The sequence below is a fragment of the Tachypleus tridentatus genome, chromosome 7, assembly GCF_004210375.1.
Source record: "Tachypleus tridentatus isolate NWPU-2018 chromosome 7, ASM421037v1, whole genome shotgun sequence".
NCBI lineage: Eukaryota > Metazoa > Arthropoda > Merostomata > Xiphosura > Limulidae > Tachypleus > Tachypleus tridentatus.
The window spans coordinates 100,259,239-100,281,570 of record NC_134831.1 but is presented as its reverse complement, the minus strand read 5'-3'; the positions used below and the strand labels follow the sequence as shown (position 1 = coordinate 100,281,570).

At 31.1% G+C, this 22,332-nt stretch overlaps 1 protein-coding gene across 1 annotated transcript in view; it reads right to left on the bottom strand.

Moving 5' to 3' along the window:
• Window positions 1-22,332, bottom strand: part of LOC143256285 (protein hobbit-like) — a 108,534-nt gene that overhangs the window by 49,898 nt on the left and 36,304 nt on the right. The window contains 11 exon segments of the mRNA XM_076513328.1: window positions 421-519; window positions 4,411-4,583; window positions 6,552-6,762; window positions 12,437-12,530; window positions 15,689-15,748; window positions 16,149-16,250; window positions 16,611-16,683; window positions 17,907-17,998; window positions 20,352-20,463; window positions 20,972-21,086; window positions 21,433-21,547. Coding sequence (XP_076369443.1) covers window positions 421-519; window positions 4,411-4,583; window positions 6,552-6,762; window positions 12,437-12,530; window positions 15,689-15,748; window positions 16,149-16,250; window positions 16,611-16,683; window positions 17,907-17,998; window positions 20,352-20,463; window positions 20,972-21,086; window positions 21,433-21,547 — 1,246 coding nt within the window.

The window sequence follows — 22,332 nt, the reverse complement described above, 5'->3', positions numbered from 1 at the left end:
TATACTGTACTTACCAACCTTGTTCTAGCTACACGTACACTGTACTTACCAACCTTGTTCTAGCTACACGTACACTGTACTTACCAACCTTGTTCTAGCTACACGTACACTGTACTTACCAACCTTGTTCTAGCTACATGTACACTGTACTCACCAACCTTGTTCTAGCTACACATACACTTTTACATTTTAATATTTATATATTAAATATTTAATATTTTAATATTTAAATATTTTAATATTTACATTTTAACTTCTAATTTTGCCCAAGATGTATATTATAAATCAATTATATAAACTGCAAAAAATACATTAATGCTATAATAATAAGAGAGTTTAAACTACAGAACGTAGACTGTGGTTAAGTCTTAGAATAGTAAACATTTGTATTATAATTAGTACGTGTCTGAAAACACTTACCGCAGTTTAATTCATGGTAAAATTTTAGAGAAGGCATATTTCTTTCTACTGTCATGTCTCCCCAGGGTTCTCCTACCTGTATTACAGTTGTTCTCTTAGCTGCAGAAAGACAAACATGGAATTATTACATTAATTCTAGCTACTAAAAATTATTCAGAAAAGTCACAGTTGTCTATATATTATAGACTAAACATTCTCGAGCCAAATTTATGTTAAATGACATAAATCAATGTTAAAATGTGGAAGACGATTTCACTTCTGGTTAAACAAGCTAAAGCAGTAATTTTTATTGAATACAACAGAATGTACTATCACCATTAGCTCTCAAAACACAGATTTACATTAACACATTGCCTTGTGACCAGGATGTTCAGTTCACTATCTGAAGGTTGCAGGTTCAAATTTTTGACACCAAACATACTCATTCTTTCAGCCTTGGGAGCACTGTAATGTGATGGATAATCACACAATTTATTAATAGCTAAAAAAGAAAAAAGTAGCCCAAGATTTGGTGGAGGGTGGTGTTGACTAGCTGCATTCCCTATAGTCTGTCACGGTTACATTCGAGATATCTAGTGCAGATAGCCCTAGTTTGCAACATTTAAAAAAGGAAAATTACTGAGTTAATCTTTATCATTAGAAACAAGATGTTCCAGTGATTTGTTTTTCTTTCTTAAATTCAGTTTTAATAAACTATCAATTATATTTTGAATACTAAAACTTGAAAGAATTTCTAAACAGCAACACACACTGGAATACATAATGAATCTGAGAACTCACATTTACTTAAAATCACTTTTAAATACAAAAGGAATTTAACAGCTAGAGTGTGATGTTTAAGCATCACCCCAACAGTACAACCTTCAGTATTTAACTAACTTTAACTATCAACTGAAGATCATAAGAAGGTATTTACTTCTCTAACTAAACACAAATGCTTATTACTTTATACACAGATGGGTTTTTCACACAGCACAGTGCACACTGGAACATAAACATGTTTAACAAAGAGAATCAACTTTTGGTTTTTGATTTTAAATAGTTTCTTTGTATTCTTTTTATTCATTTACTATTTCTTTTATTGTTGATAACTATACTGCATCTGAAACAGTACATCAGAACACATTGTTAGTATTACAAATTAAATAAGTTGTTTCTTATTTGTTAAGGTTAAGCTTGGGTATGTTAGGGTGTCGACCTCTTAATAAAGCCATAAGGTGATATGTCTTGGAAATAAAGAATTTTCACTGAATACAAGATGTTGCAGGAGTAAATGTGTTTCTTATAAAAATGAAGTACACAAAGCAAGTTTGTATATAGCTATTGTTTAAATAAATAGTAAATGACTACAAGTTGTTTGAAATAAACAACACCAACTTCAGTATAAATTCACAGAATTTGACAAACTTTTAGTAAAGATAAGTATTTTGGACATAAAAAAAATCAGAATTTTTTAAAATGTTTTATTAAAAACATGTTTATCAAGTCTGTTTCATTACTAGTCTGAGTGCATAGTTATTTCTTGTTATGATTGTCATGCCCCCCAAATCTCAAATATTATTTGCGTAATTTCAAAGACTTCCTACATTCATTTCAAACATTTGTTTTCAGTAAGAATATATTTTGTTATTTCCTATGTGGGTCTGTCACTTCACCAGCCTCTTAACCATATGATAAAAAATTTGGAAATATAAATAATGTTTTTTTATGCTAGAATGACTACATGTTATAACATGAAAATACACATGTTTAGTCTAAGTTGCTTATGTTTCAAAACACTATATATTTATTATTTTTTATTATACTGACCTTCCACTCATGCCTAGTTTACATTACATAACTTGCATTGATGTGGTGCGTGTGCACTCAGGTCATGTACATAGTAATATAAAACTACACTTTAGACTTCCCTGTCTTGGCTGTATTTAAGTGGACTAGTATTTTGTAATATACAGCCACATTTCAATTATTATATATTATATATATGTAGATAGATTATTACTATTTAAAAACAAATTATTAAACTTATTTTTCTTAAAATATAGAACAATAAATCAGCAGGTAAAGCAAACAATTATTTCTTCTTGCTACAGCCCTTGTGCTCAGTTGCTGCTGGACATAGGTTACTAAGCCTTTTAAAATTTCACACATGGACAATATCAAACAAAGATTTTTTGTAGGTTTTACATACATAATTGAATAAACAAAAAAATCATAAATAACTACAAGGATGCCATAGAATCCCATTATAATTTATTAAGCTTAGAGCAGACTAAAGACACAACTTACTTTCTTGAAATCTTGGTTTGAAAGAACATGGTAGCCTTTTACACATTAAAAACTGGCTAAGAAATCCACTAGGGAGACATTCTAAGCTGTTGATTGGTTATTCACACATAAATTGAAGAGTACATAAGGGAACATTTCCAAAAATAAAAAGAGGTGAAAGTGGCCACTATGTTTCATTCAGTAAATAAGCCATTTCTCAGCAAAGAAAAAAGATATGAAGTTATTATATATTACAATCTGTTAACATTAGTAATTTGAGTTCCTAATTTGTATGAAACTACAGACAGTATTTTGAAACATCCAATTTTAAATACTGCTGCATTCAGCATACTATGTGACTCACTAAAATCTATATTTAGATTGTTATTTTAATATTTACTTTTAAATTAAGAAATAAATGCATATATAATATTAAAGTTTGAATTATAACTTACAATTTGATTCCAAACTTATTGACAAAAATTCATAAAATAGTACTTCAATACAATTTTGAATGCAAATCAACATGATGACATGGCCTTTTACACAAGCTACCTGTCACAAAAGGGTTAATGTAAAGTGTGACTTTCAACTGTTGGGAACAGCATAAATGACACTTCACTTGCCTGATACAGTGACATCATTAGTCATGAACAGCAAGGGGTGTGATATTCTAGTCTTTGCTATGTTGAATATTAGACTTTTAGGCTTAGAATGAATTGGTATGTCATCACAGTTAACTGTGTTCCAGTTTGACAACATAACATTTCTGATCGTCTTGTATATTTGTTTAGTTTGTTTATATCTTAAAGACCGTATGTGGTTTAATTTACTTATACTTCAAAGAATCTATGAGAGGTTTAGTTATATCTTGTGGACTGTACGATATTTCATTTGTTTATGTTTTAGGAACTGTATGAGGCTTAACTTCTTGTCAACTTAAAAAAAACAACACACAATCAGAGCAACTTTATTTAGGTGCACCAATATCATGAAAGCAATTAAAGCAACTATTTTCTGGCTCTTTTACAGTCTTTTAACAATCTTAATATAAAACTCACAGGTAATATAACAAGATAAAATTTAATTAACAATTTTAGGGTTGCATCAACAATTATGTAAACTAAAATCATGACAAATGGCTTTTGATCATTTGCAAAACAATTTTATAAAAGGGTATTCTCAAAAGCAAGGAAGCATGGCCTTTTAGTTTGAGTATTTGACTCACAACCTACAGGACTTAGCTTTGAATGTTTGCTCTTTCTATAGTGAGGGCTTTCTTGAGTGGATAGGTGAAGTTTCTCTTAAAAAAAGAAAAGGCTATTTTATGTAAGTCTACAAAATTATCCAGAAGATAAATAGGTTAATGGCCTTTAATTTCTGTGCTGAATTATGAAGAGAATATGACAAGGAGGCAAAAGTATTGGATTTTGAAAGAAAAGAAAGCAGCTGGACCATAGTTAAAACAGATTTATTTTTGTGAAAGGGTGACTGGGTTATGGAATGAATTGCTATTGGTTATAACGGAGGACGGTACCTTATAACAGGTTACGTTTTTCATTCTTCTTGGGGAATGGAAATGACTGGCTGGACAGCTTTGAAAAACGAAATGATCCGTTGTTGTTAATACATTAACTGTCTTTTAGTCTCTTAATAGTTACTAACACAGCAATTGGTATAAACTTTTAATAATAACCTGGACACAGTATTTTGGAAGCCTACCTCGAGGTGCTGCTTCTTGTTCAGCCCCAACAAGGCGACCCCACACGTGGAATTCTTTGATTTCTAATAACGTCTGAGGATAATTTCGTAGCTGGCAAATAACAGCCTGCATGCTACCCCGTACTCTACGACACCACAGTGTCGTGAAATCTACACCTTCTTCAGGAAAAGGGCTGATAGGTGAAGAAAACCCTCAGTAAAACTACAGTTTGTTATACTATATTATTTAAAATCAAAACAGCATTTCTTTTAGTTGTTTTGGTAAAATTAAGACTTTTAAAACTGTAACTAAATAGTTAAATGTCTTTACATAAAAAAACAAGTTGAAAAAACAAGTAGAAATATAAAAATGAATTAATTTTGTTTGCAATCTCTTCACTAGTACTGTTCCAAAAATATCAGACACTAAAATGGATGATCCAATGAGAGATACTCCAGTGATCCCTTAGTGACACGAACATATCTCACTGAAATAGAACACCTGGTTTGTAACAGCACTAGTTACAACACCTAGCTTATAACAATGTTAATATTAAGCTTCCAACAGCACTAGTTACAACACCTAGCTTATAACAATGTTAATATTAAGCTTCCAACAGCACTAGTTACAACACCTAGCTTATAACAATGTTAATATTAAGCTTCCAACAGCACTAGTTACAACACCTAGCTTATAACAATGTTAATATTAAGCTTCCAACAGCACTAGTTACAACACCTAGCTTATAACAATGTTAATATTAAGCTTCCAACAGCACTAGTTACAACACCTAGCTTATAACAATGTTAATATTAAGCTTCCAACAGCACTAGTTACAACACCTAGCTTATAACAATGTTAATATTAAGTTTCCAACAGCACTAGTTACAACACCTAGCTTATAACAATGTTAATATTAAGCTTCCAACAGCACTAGTTACAACACCTAGCTTATAACAATGTTAATATTAAGCTTCCAACAACACTAGTTACAACACCTAGCTTATAACTGTTAATATTAAGCTTCAAACAACACTAGTTACAACACCTAGCTTATAACAATGTTAATATTAAGCTTCCAACAGCACTAGTTACAACACCTAGCTTATAACAATGTTAATATTAAGCTCCCAACAGCACTAGTTACAACACCTAGCTTATAACAATGTTAATATTAAGCTCCCAACAGCACTAGTTACAACACCTAGCTTATAACAATATTAATATTAAGCTTCCAACAGCACTAGTTCCAACACCTAGCTTATAACAATATTAATATTAAGCTTCCAACAGCACTAGTTCCAACACCTAGCTTATAACAATATTAATATTAAGCTTCCAACAGCACTAGTTCCAACACCTAGCTTATAACAATATTAATATTAAGCTTCCAACAGCACTAGTTCCAACACCTAGCTTATAACAATATTAATATTAAGCTTCCAACAGCACTAGTTCCAACACCTAGCTTATAACAATATTAATATTAAGCTTCCAACAGCACTAGTTCCAACACCTAGCTTATAACAATATTAATATTAAGCTTCCAACAGCACTAGTTCCAACACCTAGCTTATAACAATATTAATATTAAGCTTCCAACAGCACTAGTTCCAACACCTAGCTTATAACAATATTAATATTAAGCTTCCAACAGCACTAGTTCCAACACCTAGCTTATAACAATATTAATATTAAGCTTCCAACAGCACTAGTTCCAACACCTAGCTTATAACAATATTAATATTAAGCTTCCAACAGCACTAGTTCCAACACCTAGCTTATAACTGTTAATATTAAGCTTCCACATGACTTCCAGCAACTATGAAATATTGTTATAATAAAACTTCATTGTTTTGTATTCTATTCTTCACATACAAAGTGAGTGAGGTATCTTTCACTGGATTACTCCATAGTTCAGAATTCTTACAAAAACGTTGAGAGTGAAATAAACAGATACAGTTAATTTGTATTTCAAATGCAAAAGCTGATTGTTTTGTAAAGTCAATATTACAATTTTATTTACCCTTAAGTCTGGCAAAACAACAGTAAGGCAGATATATACCTTTTAATAACGTGATTACACCATCAGATGACATAGAAATATCTTTATTAAATGTACTCGGGTATATTTAATAGCAACATCAACATCAGGACTTGCCTTTCTTCGTCAATCTCCTTCATGACTTGGACGACTCTGTCCGTGCCATGGTACGAAGTGTCAGCAACCACCACAAAGTCCACACCTTCAAATGTCCAGGTGATCAAAGGAGTTTTTAAGTCAGCATTGTGATACAGCAGTCGAGATCTCTGAACATAGATGTCTGCATTTTTTTTGGCCAATGAATTATACAGCTCCTCAACTTTTTCCACTGCATAAAGTTATGCGATTAGTCTCACATAAAAATGCCAATTAAAAACAAATCAACATCTACTGTATTTCAAAAACATTTTTTTATTTATTCTCATCAGAAAATTTCTTGATATTGAGAAACACATGAACTGAACAGGAACAAGAAACATTAATGTAACTACTTGATCAATCTGTACTTTACAATCAAAGTACAAAATCATTCATTTAATGGTAGTAAAATGTCCGACAGATTTTGAGGTCTTCTATAGTCGCACCTGACAAATTTTACACTCTTTGATATATTGTTTAGGCAGAGTATTCATGATGAAACTTTGTAGAATAGACGGCAACTGCCTGTTGTGGAGACACAAGTGTAGAGGGGCTGACGTTTTGAATGTCTTCCACCTTTCATCTATTACATTCTTGCAAACCTACTTATATATCACATAGTTACTAATTTCATTTTTTATGATAAATATAATCAAATAGAATCTTATTTCTTGATAAACTATCAATTTCAGCTAACAACTCGCTAGCCAATAAAAAAAAATAATGTTAACATTTTCTTACTCTGGAAATGTATTTCTGAGAGGTTCTTACTTCCTTTGACCAAAAGTTCTCTTGATCCTTGATCCAATAAAAAAAAATAATGTTAACATTTTCTTACTCTGGAAATGTATTTCTGAGAGGTTCTTACTTCCTTTGACCAAAAGTTCTCTTGATCCTGGTTTACCCTTTATGTATCATTAAAGTAATTCCATTGAAGAGCAACAGTCCACCATTTCATGTGACTGCTCTCCACCAATTGTATTGTACCACCCATATTGTGTGTAGATAGCTCACTCTACCATTTTAGAACAATCCTCGTAAAAACCATAAACACTGGAATATAGTGGAGAGGAAAGGTGGGAAGTGGATAAGTTGAAGCAAGTACCTATCAAACATACATTTTGAAAATAAAAAATAGTTAACTTCCAAATCAGTACTACCTCAACTCATCAAAATCTAGAAGTTCACATTGACAAGGTAGAGAGGCCAGCGATGGCACATCAACCTCAAATGAACCAGAAAGAAATTGCACTGAAAATGGGTGTGCAAGAATATGAAAATAAAGCACACATACTGGGTATAATACTACTTCTGGAACAGGTATGCTCTTTGCCCAGAAACTAACAGAGTAACACAACTGGGGTAGAATTGAATTTACAGGCACAAGTGATGTCAACAAACAGAAGTATAGAAATAAATCAGTGTAGGAAGTGCTGGATAACTGTGATATGGATCAGTATGGTATTTAAAAACATAGAAGAGTTCGTGTGTATGCAAATAATTCCCCTTAATTGTACATGCCAAGGAAAGTGCCTCAAGTTAAACAAGATTACAACAAGTGTGGTCCATCCAGACAAAACTATTCTAATTGCTCTCATGAGGGTTATCATAATTATCCCTCTGTCCATATACATGTTATGATGAGCTATCGTTAGAAACAAGATGCAGTAACAATAGTACTGATGATAAGTATGGTGTCAGTAAATGAGCTGAAGAGAAATATTAAATGACAATACATGGCTCGGTCTTAAGGACCACGAAATGTAGTTTAATATTCCAAGTGTGATACATGTGGGTAAAATAATCCAGTAGAAGTGCCTTGTATACAAATTTGTGATCAACAAGTGCAGTCCACCCAGGCAAAAAAACAACATCTGGAGTAAGTGTCTTAGATACATAGAATTAGGCCAAGTGTGGTCCATTGGCAAAAACATTCAGGGAAAGCACCTTAGATACATAGGAAATGGCCAAGTGTGGCCTGCCCAGGCAAATTATCTTGGATACACAGGATTAGGTCAAATGTAGTCAATCTGGGAAAAAACATCAAGGAGAAATGCCTTGCATACAACTTTGAGATCAACAAGTATGGTCCATCCAGGCAAAAACATCCATGGGAAACAGACTGGATATTGAATATTATTGTATGATTCATTGTTCAGTACTGTAATGATTATAACAACTAATGCCCTTTTCTTACCAAGTAAAAACACGTAAGTTTGAAAGATTTATTTTATTTTCCAAAACCCACTCAGGAAAAAATCTCACTGGTCAACCCTTCCATTGACTGAGAACTGGAAGTGGTAAGGACTCCAATGCTCAACTAGAAGAGAAGAGGTGTGGGGGGGGGGGGACATTTGTGAGAAACAGTGCAATAGACAGTGCAATGGGTGTCTGCACTTCCCTATTTCAAAAAGCAGATAGGCCCTGATTGTAGGAATCATAGGTGAAAAGAAATGGGCAGAAATCTCTGTTGTATTTACTCATGAAGGCCATGAAGGATGGTTCTTTATATGCAAAACTATACATACCCCAGAAACACCCCATCTCAACAGTGGGCTATACAGAATTATTCATATCCAGTGCAAATATACTATGAAGCATACCTGACCAGGCAACACCCTCTACCTATGGAATCCTGAAATATAATATATATCAATTAAAAATATATATACGAAAAATATGTTAACTTACCTCAGCCAAAGACATACCAATGTATGTAGAATTGCCACAGGATGAAGACAATACATGCCTGAGAAAGACACAGTTAGGTTATTCAAATAATATAAAATTGTATTGTGAGTTATTCAAATATTAGCCTGAACAATCTCTTCTAAAGGCTGGTGAAGGTAAGCAGCTAATGACAAAATTAGATAATGAACTGGGTGTGAAGAAATATTGTGTAGATGACAATCTTCCATGGACAAGTGAGAATACGCCAACTGTAATGAGCTGATGAACCTAACCAATGAGTGGGATAGAAATCAGAGGGAATCCTTGGAACAAATAGATTGGAATGATAAAATGAAAAGAGGCAGTATCAGCCACATAAAATCTTTAGGACACAGAAGTCTATTTGAAATCAAATAGAAGTATAAATAGGAAATGGAAGGTAAAAAGGCCAAGCCAACTGCCACAGTAGCAGATGTCTAGGGATGGAAGACCTGATCAGGATAGAGGATAACATAAGAGTAATGGTAAACTACGCAGGAAACATCAATAGCATAAGTATCAAAATAACAAGCAAGGAGAAGGAAACAATGGTACAAGAAATGTGTAACAACAGATTTAAAATGGAGAATTGAATGGGGCATGTAGGAGATCCACTATGGTCAAACAAAGGGGCATGGAGAATGGTGATATGGTCAACAACAGTGGAACTGTAAGAATGAACTATAACCACTTGACCAAACACACAGAGCTGTAAAGAGACTGAATGGAAGTACCTGAAACTGGAAAACATGACACTTATGAGCAAACCATAGAAATAACATAACAATGGAGCAGCTGGAATATGGAGCTAGGCATGTAAGGAAAGTTGTTCAAGCTGTATAAACTCATTAAATATATGAGTATATTTACTGGGAATGAGGAATACATACTGAAAAACTTAGCACAGTACTCTTGCAAAAAATAATACCTAATCCAGGAATTACACGAAGGATTGATAATAGGTGGAAAGGTGCCCTGGAAAGAAATTTCCACTCAGTAGTTATCTCCTTTCTTAAAAAAACATCAGAATGAGAAAGGAGAAAATTGTCATTCAATTGCAAGACAAAAAATCTCTTAAATTAAGGCCTGAAAACTGAGGACTTGTGTCAGAACCATTGTCTACCCTCACTAGAATTTCACCATCTTCCATATTAGAACTTTAATTCATACAAATTGGAATTCAGAAAACATAAATATTTTTTTAAACAAAGTAGAAACAATGGAAATCAAGCACAAGAAGTTGAAACTGATATAAATTTATGATAAAATACAAGCAAAAATTTGTAGTGACGTGTAGAGCAATCTAAAACCCATCCTGACTAGAATGCCAATCAAGAAAGTGAGGATTGTTCTAGAATTGAAGAGGGAGCTAGATGCACCATTATAGATGGAACAGTATGATTTGTGGAGAGTAGTCACATGTTCTGAAATGGCACAAAACTGATGGGGCATAAAGACTGGTTTGCTATAACAAAATTTTTTTTAGCACTACTTAGAGAGCAGAGCAGGATCAAGGTATTTTTGGGAGAAAGTAGGTGTTACCATTTCACAACAATCACAAACCACTACAGCTGACCAATGATTGATTGTTGGTAATTAAGCACAAGCCTAAATAACTGGCTATCTGTGCTGTGACCACCACTGTTATCAAAACCCAATTTTTAGTGTTATAAGTTTGAAGTCTTTCCACTGGGGAGCACTGACCAATGATAGTTTAACAGATGTTCATATCTAAAAATTTAATTACAACTAACCAGTATCACAACTGACCTCTCTTTTATTCAAATTAATGCTGTAACTTAAGCTTTTTATCAATGGCTGCTTTCCTAATAAAAAGAGAACTGAGCCTCATCTGGTGAAGACTTATGTGTAACAAGTTTGTTGATTAGTAAAATATTCAGTCTGTGTGATCACCATTAAGATACTGATGGCTCAAAACTTTTCCAAAAAAATTCTTTTTGTGACATCACTTTTTTCTTTTAATTTAACGTAAACCATTCAAAAATTATAATTGGAGTGTCAGTGCAATGCTTACTGAATTTTTCAATTTTAGAAGAAGATAAGCTTACAGGGAAGAAGAAGAAGATAAGCTTACACGGAAGAAGAAGATTAGTAAGCTTACACGGAAGAAGAAGAAGATAAGCTTACACGGAAGAAGAAGAAGATAAGCTTACAGGGAAGAAGAAGAAGATAAGCTTACACGGAAGAAGAAGAAGATAAGTTTACACGGAAGAAGAAGAAGATAAGCACAGGGAAGAAGAAGAAGATAATGCTTTCACAGGGAAGAAGAAGATTAGTAAGCTTCCAAACGGAAGAAGAAGAAGATAAGCTTACAGGGAAGAAGAAGAAGATGATGTTCACAGGGAAGAAGAAGAAGATAAGTTTCAATAACGGAAGAAGAAAGAAGATAAGCTTCACATGGAAGAAAAGAGAAGATCAGTGCTCACAGGAAATAGAAGAAGATAAGCAGGGAAGAAGAAAGAAGATAAGCTTCACACCTGAAAAGAAGAAGAAGATAAACATTGCAGGGAAGAAGAAGAAGATAAGTTTCACAGGAAAGAAAAAGAAGATAAAGCTCATAAACGGAAGAAGAAGAAGATTGCTTCACAGGGAAGAAGAAGATCAGTGTTTCATTAACTGAAGAAGAAGAAGAAGATATTGCTCACAGGAAATAGAAGAAGATAAGCTTCACAACTGAAGAAGAAGAATATGCTCTTACAGGGAAGAAGAAGAAGATAAGCCTTCACAGGAAGAAGAAGAAGATATTGCTTCACAGGAAGAAGAAGAAAATAAGCTTACAGGGAAGAAGAAGAAGATAAGCTTACAGGGAAGAAGAAGAAGATGTTTACAGAAGATGATTTCAAGAGAAAGAAGAAGATTAGTAAGCTTCATTAACGAAGAAGAAGAAGATAAGCTTACATGGAAGAAGAAGAAGATAAGCTTACACAGAAGAAGAAGATTAGTAAGCTTACACGGAAGAAGAAGATTAGTAAGCTTACACGGAAGAAGAGGAAGATAAGTTTACATGGAAGAAGAAGAAGATAAGCTTACATGGAAGAAGAAGAAGATAAGCTTACATGGAAGAAGAAGAAGATAAGCTTACATGGAAGAAGAAGAAGATAAGCTTACACGGAAGAAGAAGAAGATAAGCTTACACGGAAGAAGAAGATTAGTTTTCCTCAAATTTTCAAGCTTCTCATCTAGCATCTTCTTCCTCTTCAAACTTTCATTGTATTCATCTTCAAGAAGCTAAATGTACAAAAAAAATGAAGTGATAAATCAAACCACACTGAAACAAATTGGAAAACAAGACACTTTCAGGAAACAGAAGAAATACTAGCAAACCTGCTGCAATATAGAATTGAACTCGGGACACACCTTAATATATGCTACTAAAAATTAAATTAAATGATTACAGTCACTTAACAAGGTATATATTAATTAAAAGTTGTTTAACATGGTTAAAACATTAGATGTTACAGATGAATAAACTGTAAATCTCATGCATTAATAATCAGTGATGACAAGAAAACCCACTTGTAGAAAAAAATATACATGTAAAAACAGCTGGTTTGGGTTGAGAAAATCTTTATGTAAAGGAGCTTAACAACGTTTCGACCTTCTTCAGCCATTGTCAGGTTCACAAAGAAAGAAAGAGGTAAGTGACCGATAGCTGACCACATGTTTGAAGGGGGTTGTGTAACTGAGTGTAGGAGTATAGAGTGCATGCTTAGGTGTTTGATTATATTCATTAATATAAGTATAAAGGTGTTCCTTTGTGTTAGTTTATTTTGGGCTTGAGTTGTTGTATAAGTAAGCCTTCTTTAATTTTGCATTTGTTTATGTTTGTTTCTTTATTTAGTATTTGGGTGTTTCCTATGGTTATGTTGTGTTTATTTGATATTCATTGTTCAAAAACATGTGAAGGTGACTTTTTATGTTCTTTGAATCTGGTTTCCATTTTTCTACTTGTTTCTCCAATATAGAAGTCGTGGCAGTTATCACATTGTATTTTATAAACCTATTATTTTCTTTCTTTATAAACCTGACGATGACCAAAGAAGGTTGAAACGTTGTTCGCTCCTCTACATAAAATATTTCAACCCAAATCAGCCATTTTTACATATATACTTTTCATGTATTAATGTCATAAAAAGCGTTAACTAGAAATTTTGTGGTATACTGTACATCATGTGTTAACAGTATGTTTACTTAGTTGTGGTCATGTTTCCACATAACACTAGTATTTTATGATAGTTATATTTATACACACCATTTTCATAGGTACAATGTTATTATGGCGTTTAACTGCTAAAAGCGCTACTGATATATAAGCTGGTATTTCACCAATTTATCTGAGATTAGAGTGAATTATTTTAAAATAAAATTGTTAATAACATGACCATTACTTCTTTTTTGCATTTAATCAAAATTGTTTATTTAACACTTATTAATAAGTGTACCAACTGACACAAGTTACTTATTCAGTGTACCTACTGATACAAGTTACTTATTTAATATCCAGTAAAACAATCTATGCTTTGATCACTTATGGCCTAAAGTGACAACTTGAATGCCAACCTTAACTTTTATAAAATACCTATGTAAACGTATTAGTAGCCATTCGAAATGTTAAATCTTTATTTCTTGTTTCTTTAACAAGGACATTGTCTTACATGTATATTTAATATCAATTTTTTTAATAATAAATAAACAATGTTCATAAGATTTTATGAAACAGAAATATTCCGTTTATATTGTTTAGTTTTAGTAAAAAAGCTACACAATGGTGTATTTGCACTTTGTTCAATACCAGAAATCAAACCCTTAATTTTTAGCATCTTAAGTCTGTGAACTTGCTAGGAGACTCATTCTTATTTGATAAATTACGAATGCTAAATAAGCTATTCAGTGTTGTTGCAACATTTGCTTTGCAAAACACAGTAAGTGAGTTTTATTCAATTGGTTCAAATGATGAATTGTGATAAACAGTATTTGACTAAAATTACCACTGATGCTAGGTTAATTATAAATATTTTGTTTGTTCTTCATAAATTACAATGAGATAAGGACACAATATTTGTATAATACTCTAAACTACTTACTGCATAGTTATCTTTATAAATTACAATGAGATAAAGACACAATATTTGTATAATACTCTAAACAACTTACTGCATAATTATCTTTATAAATTACAATGAGACAAGGACACAATATTTGTATAATAATCTTTATAAATTACAATGAGATAAGGACACAATATTTGTATAATACTCTAAACTACTTACTGCATAGTTATCTTTATAAATTACAATGAGATAAAGACGCAATATTTGTATAATACTCTAAACTACTTACTGCATAATTATCTTTATAAATTACAATGAGACAAGGACACAATATTTGTATAATACTCTAAACTACTTACTGCATAATTATCTTTATAAATTACAATGAGATAAGGACACAATATTTGTATAATACTCTAAACTACTTACTGCATAGTTATTTTTAAAAATTACAATGAGATAAGGACACAATATTTGTATAATACTCTAAACTACTTACTGCATAGTTATCTTTATAAATTACAATGAGATAAGGACACAATATTTGTATAATACTCTAAACTACTTACTGCATAGTTATTTTTAAAATTACAATGAGATAAGGACACAATATTTGTATAATACTCTAAACTACTTACTGCATAGTTATCTTTATAAATTACAATGAGATAAGGACACAATATTTGTATAATACTCTAAACTACTTACTGCATAGTTATCTTTATAAATTACAATGAGATAAGGACACAATATTTGTATAATACTCTAAACTACTTACTGCATAGTTATCTTTATAAATTACAATGAGATAAGGACACAATATTTGTATAATACTCTAAACTACTTACTGCATAGTTATCTTTATAAATTACAATGAGATAAGGACACAATATTTGTATAATACTCTAAACTACTTACTGCATAGTTATCTTTATAAATTACAATGAGACAAGGACACAATATTTGTATAATAATCTTTATAAATTACAATGAGATAAGGACACAATATTTGTATAATAATCTTTATAAATTACAATGAGATAAGGACACAATATTTGTATAATACTCTAAACTACTTACTGCATAGTTATCTTTATAAATTACAATGAGACAAGGACACAATATTTGTATAATACTCTAAACTACTTACTGCATAGTTATCTTTATAAATTACAATGAGACAAGGACACAATATTTGTATAATACTCTAAACTACTTACTGCATAGTTATCTTTATAAATTACAATGAGATAAGAACACAATATTTGTATAATAATCTTTATAAATTACAATGAGATAAGGACACAATATTTGTAAATACTCTAAACTACTTACTGCATAGTTATCTTTGAGCTTCACTTCAAATATGTCATCAGAAATCTCCACAGAAAAAAACTATAAATACAACAAAACAGCTGACAGCTAGAAAAGACAGCAATTTACTAACCACATTACTTTCAATATTTACTAAAGTCACCTGTGTTTTCATATCACCATTTATTATTTCTAATTTCATCTAGAAATGTTTCACTTCACACTAAGCAACAAGGCAACAAGAAATTTATATTCAGCATTTTAAGTAATATTTTAAGACTTCACACAACAGGGAAATATCAACATGTATACTGTTTAGTAACTACCATGAAGTGATGTAACTACAGGAATAGTGTGTAAACCAAAACAAGTATATTTTCACACTTCTTTTCAAACAACCATGCCAAGCACATGACATTATTTCAAACAAAATGTTTTAGATATAAAGACTCATTTCTTTATTTTCTCGCAGCTAACTGACCTTAACCTTAACAACTAAGTCTGGTGGAAGGGGACTTTCCAGAGTGAAAGATTTCTTCTGTTTCTTGTGAATTAGTTTAAGCCACTTCACTATTCCAATAGCCTGTAACACAAAACATTTCTTCATTATCTCTAATATTCACCTCTCTGGTAACTTATTTCAACTAGAGTAATACATTAGTTAGAATTCCTTGACTTTTCACTTTTAGTTTTTAATAACGTTTTAAACTATAAATACTGATCTTGTATGTCAACTATATGAATGTTTTTTTTTAAAAAGAAGTAAATATGAAACTATTTCTAAGAAAATAGTTGCACAAGTTATTTCCTTGACACACAGATCCACAATGGGATATTTGCCTAGACTTTAGTATTTAATCCTGGAAACTTTCCACTTAGCCACCAGGGGATAACTAGTTAGAAAAATGGGAAAATGTCATCAGGGAATAGCAAATATTTTTACCTGTTCATTGAAGATTTCGGCAAAGTTGTACTGGTAAGGGAAAACAACTTTTACTTCTTTTGTGTTAATTATCCTGAAACAAAAATATTGTAAAAAATATGTAAAACAAATTTACTATTCAATAAGGGATAATAAATAAATAACTTTAAACAGTAATAATCTTTACAAGAAAGAAATATTTTATACACTACAGTGGAACAACCAACAAAAATAAACATTTTTTTAAAGTAATGAAACATCTACTGGCTGAAAATTTATCAAAACACATCTTACAATGTGACTAGAGACAAAAAATTAACCATAAACCATTTGTTAGTTTGAATTTTCTTTCTTTCTTTCTTTTTTTATAAACACGCAGTTATATGTTATAGTACAAAAACTGAGGGTTCTAAAATCACAACTTAAACTACCTTGATATAAAACTGCCTAGCTGTGAATCATTCAAATTGTTTCATTCATCATGAAATATACAAACTTTTTCTGTTAAAAATGTTTATTAAACCAAAAAAGAAACAAAATGAATAAACATGAACTGTGCCTAACATTTTATCATAATGAATAAACATGAACTGTGACTAACATTTTATCATAATGAATAAACATGAACTGTGCCTAACATTTTACCATATTTCCAGGAAACATTTAAAGTTACATACTTTAATAAGAAATTTTTGTTTGCTGCTATCAGCCTTTTTAACTTAAAACGTTTTAATTTTTGTTGTGAAGCATTCAATTACCCTCATGTATTCCAATACAATATGTGATGAAGAGAACTGAACAGATCTATACAATAAATACAAAAAGAACAAGAAGTATATAAGAAAAAATTAAAGATTACTCATTAATTCATTATAAAGGTACATTCCTTAGCTGGAAAATGTGCATATTTTTTCTTATGTTCATTAGCCTTAAGATTTTGGCCAACAGTGTATATATTTAAATTATTATCTGTTTAGGTTTGGTTTCAATTTGTTAATTGTTAAGAAAAACTGCTCAATGGTTTATCTGTTCTGTACCCACTCCAGGTCTTGAAATCTGGTTTTCAACTATATATGCTTTCCACCTCAGTACCAAGCCACTACAGGAGGGGTTAGAGTTATTGCAGAATTTAGAAAATTGAAATAAATAATGTGAATGATACAAGTCCTTTCCAGCAATTGCTCTCATGCCAGAATAACCATTCATTATCATGAGAAATAATGTACAATATGTAGTAGTTATTAACAGATTAATAGATATATTTTGTCCCAAAATATGGAACCAAAAATTTTACTTTACTTATTAAAACAGACTTACATGGCTTTGTTCTGTTTCTTTTCTAATCCTTCAAAACTCTGACGGTTCACTAGATGGCGCTCTCTTTCACTGGTCATTGATACATTAAGTTCCTATTTATTATAAATAGAAAGTTTTTTAAAATAAAAATAAAGTAAAATGAACTAAAATGATTTTAATTCCCGTCCAATCATAGAGAGTTAATAAATATTTGTCTTAATATAACACTACACAGTTCTATAAAACCACTATAAAAATACAAAAGAACTTTTTAGTGTCATACTAACAAAGGTAACTTCCAAAATGAAACCAAAAATTATGAAAGTGGTGAGAAATAGAGAGATAATATTTAAAATAGAAAAATAAACAAAATAGATCAGAAGCCAATAAAAAAATACTTCACATTAAGCTGGAATATCTTATAAGAATAGATTAACAGCAGTTGAATAATATGTATTAATCCTTGTTGAAACATATATCACAAAAACATTATGGGTTTAAATTGAAAATAATAAGGAAAAATCCACATACAAAATGAAGCTAGTCAACAGCCCCATGACTAGATGTTAAGCTATTTTAATAGAATGGTAGGACTGGATCGTCATTCTTATAATTTATCCTTGGGCAGATCTACAGTTTGTCACTTTAGAAGGAATAGACAAAAGTTACAAAGAATAAAAATGCTATATAGTTAAGAACAGTTTATGTCCAACATCGGATGAGAAAAGTAACATCAAGTATCTCCCACACGTTATTATAAACACAAACACACAACCAATACCATATAATATTGTCCATAGATATCAAAATATATGCAGAATGAGAAGATAATTTACAGGGTAGAGAAAACAAACAACCTTTTTCTTCAGTGGTATGCCAAACACCATTATCATGAGGGTTATACTTTCTTACTGATTCTTCTAAACATCTTTTTCCTCAGTGGTATGCCAAACACCATTATCATGAGGGTTATACTTTCTTACTGATTCTTCTAAACATCTTTTTCCTCAGTGGTATGCCAAACACCATTATCATGAGGGTTATACTTTCTTACTGCTTCTTCTAAACATCTTTTCCTCAGTGGTATGCCAAACACCATTATCATGAGGGTTATACTTTCTTACTGCTTCTTCTAAACATCTTTTTCCTCAGTGGTATGCCAAACACCATTATCATGAGGGTTATACTTTCTTACTGATTCTTCTAAACATCTTTTATTCAGTGGTATGCCAAACACCATTATCATGAGGGTTATACTTTCTTACTGATTCTTCTAAACATCTTTTCTTCAGTGGTATGCCAAACACCATTATCATGAGGGTTATACTTTCTTACTGATTCTTCTAAACATCTTTTCTTCAGTGGTATGCCAAACACCATTATCATGAGGGTTATACTTTCTTACTGATTCTTCTAAACATCTTTTTCTTCAGTGGTATGCCAAACACCATTATCATGTGGGTTATATTTTCTTACTGATTCTTCTAAACATCTTTTTCTTCAGTGGTATGCCAAACACCATTATCATGAGGGTTATACTTTCTTACTGATTCTTCTAAACATCTTTTTCTTCAGTGGTATGCCAAACACCATTATCATGAGGGTTATACTTTCTTACTGATTCTTCTAAACATCTTTATTTCTGTACTGGGTTTCTCTGACACACACTACACGTAGAAGTGTAGCCAGGTTTTCCAACACTACACATAGAAGTGTAGCCAGGTTTTCCACTCATGGGGACAATAAATTAAAAAGCTGATACTGATCTAAATTTATAATAAAAGGATTATTAAAATAAATGAAATCTAATGTAATAGCATTTACATAAGTTTTATTTAATTTTTATTATTAAATGATACATAATGAGTTTATTACATATAAAAACTGAAAAATAATATGTGGTCAATAATATGCTTCAAAATTTTAGGGGGCCAGGTCCCCTTGGCTATGCTCCTGACTATTCAAATAGGAAGCATTGTGAAAATAGTCAATAATGAATCAGTTGTATGATACTTATGAAATCTAGTGAAGAACCTAAATTTTCAGTAGATAATGCAATTTTAAATCTAAGGAGAGAAAATGCCTTGTCTCATATCTTTATAACAACAACATATATAAATTAAATGTCAGGAGGAGCAAAACAACTTATCTAGCAATCAGTAGTAATATACATGTAATATTACATCACAAAAAGATTTAGTATTATACTCTAAACAATTTACAGCCAGAAGAACTTATAATAGCATCTTAACTATACTTGTCTGTGGTATGATGCTGTTGATAGTCTTGCATTAAATATCAGACTGGCTGGATTATAACCCACACAGTAGTAATAAGTGTCCAGCAGTTTCATGCCGCAATATACTAGGATTTGTTAATCATTGTTTAGTAGACACAAAACATTTAGACAATTTGTTTTTTTTATAAAAAAGAACAAATAATTTTATTAAGTCAAAGATAACTTACAGTCAGAGAGAATATAGGACATTCATCAAATAAAATAACAAGATGGTCAGTCTGTGCTGAAGTCCACTGGGGATGAAAGTTGGCAGTGAAATCTAATGTTTGGACTGACATTCTACAAAAAAGAATGTCACAATGGAACTTGAAACATAACTGTTTTCTTTAATTAATCTAAATGTTTTCTGTATAAACCAAATAATGACAGTCTGGTAAGATAAAGTATAGATCTAGATCAAAATTATTCATCATATAAGAACACTTACAATCTTAAAAACTTAGTCTTACAATTTATGATTTTATTTAAAATTTGATGTTAGTATGAGGTTTCTGCTCTAAGCTGCAAGTAATATATCTATTACTGAAAACCAAACATAATTAGTTTGAAAAACTTTCCAAAGAACAGATATAATTAACGAAGAAATGAAAACAAATTATTTTTTTATTAAAAACTGCATCATGTTACTGAATTGACAGTAAAACAAAACATAAGGGACTCATTTCTGTAGTTATAATAAAACACTTTTTATTTGTTCCTCATAATTTTCTAAATAATGAAGTAGAAAATAGTTAAAAAAAATAAATAAATATAGAGTTGTAACAGGGAAGTCCAGCCTGCACCATACCTATGTGTAGAAGACAAGACAGCACCAAAATGTACATTTCCTCTCAACCTCACATGAATAACAAATGGGCTTCTTTCTTGGCTATTTATTTTTGGTTCACTGGATTTCCTCTCAGCTAAAGAAACAAATATCCAAATAGTTATGTAATACAACTAACAGTTGTTAAATATTTTACAGTGTAAGAGAGAAAGTGAGAGAGTTGTTTGTAACATTAGACTAGCAGGATACCACTCATAATATGTAAATATGCACATTAGTGTTTCACAGACTTTACAGTGGAATATTCTTTTTCATAACTTTACAACACTGAATATCAAAACTATTCAAGGTACTTTAAACAACATACTTGATTTTACAACCACTCGTAACATCACGGCTACTTACTAAGAACATCTAATCTTTTCTTTGAAAACCTATCCCAATAACACACAGTTTCAAAATGAATATGTCTATCAACCAACCTTTAAAGAAAGTCTTTAATGCTAACAGTTCTTTAGCTAAAGTGAAAGCCATCATATGAAGGTCAGTGCTCCACAGACCAGTAATCTCGTCTAGTAACTGTAAGTTCACTTCCTTCTAGTCGGAAAGGTTTTAATGTTTTATTACATTATTAACAAGAACATATATAATATGAATATTTATTACATCGATAATTTGAAAGCACAAATTAAAAAACAAATTGGAACCTAAACTAAATATTAGAACCTTTTCTTGAAGGATCCAAAAAGTACTGTCTCTGAGTTTGAGTGTGTTAAAATGCACAAGTCAAAAATATTTTTAGAGAGTTGCAATCATAACTTAATTAAACTACCTCATCACTAAATTATATTATAAACTAAGTTTATAATTCAAATCTTTAAACAAGTTTTAGTTTTTGTTTTCAGTATATTCTACATCTTTGTTTAGTCACATGACCTTCTCATTTATAGAATTTTTTTATCTTCCCTTAAAAGATCTTTGAGAATCCAACTAATTAAAAACGCGTACTATACATATTGACAAGACAGAATATACAATTTCAACCTCTTATGTTCTTTCTCTACTGAGATATCACTGTATTTGTTCAACTCATATCATATCATCCTTCCATCTTTTTCTCTATTTCAAGATATGTATATAATTTTCTCAGACATTGCCATTAGATATGTTTATAATCTAGAGAATGATCTGAACTATGAAAGTTAGAAAATTGTTCAATTTGTTTTTAGAGCCAAACCTCATAACTATTTATAGCTTGATTAGAAAGCCAAGTAAATTATAATAGGCTTAAGATATTATAATGCCTAATATAATTTATGTTCTAAAATGCATACCTTAAGGCTAGATGATTTAAATTTTGGACAACCAACACATTAAGAAAC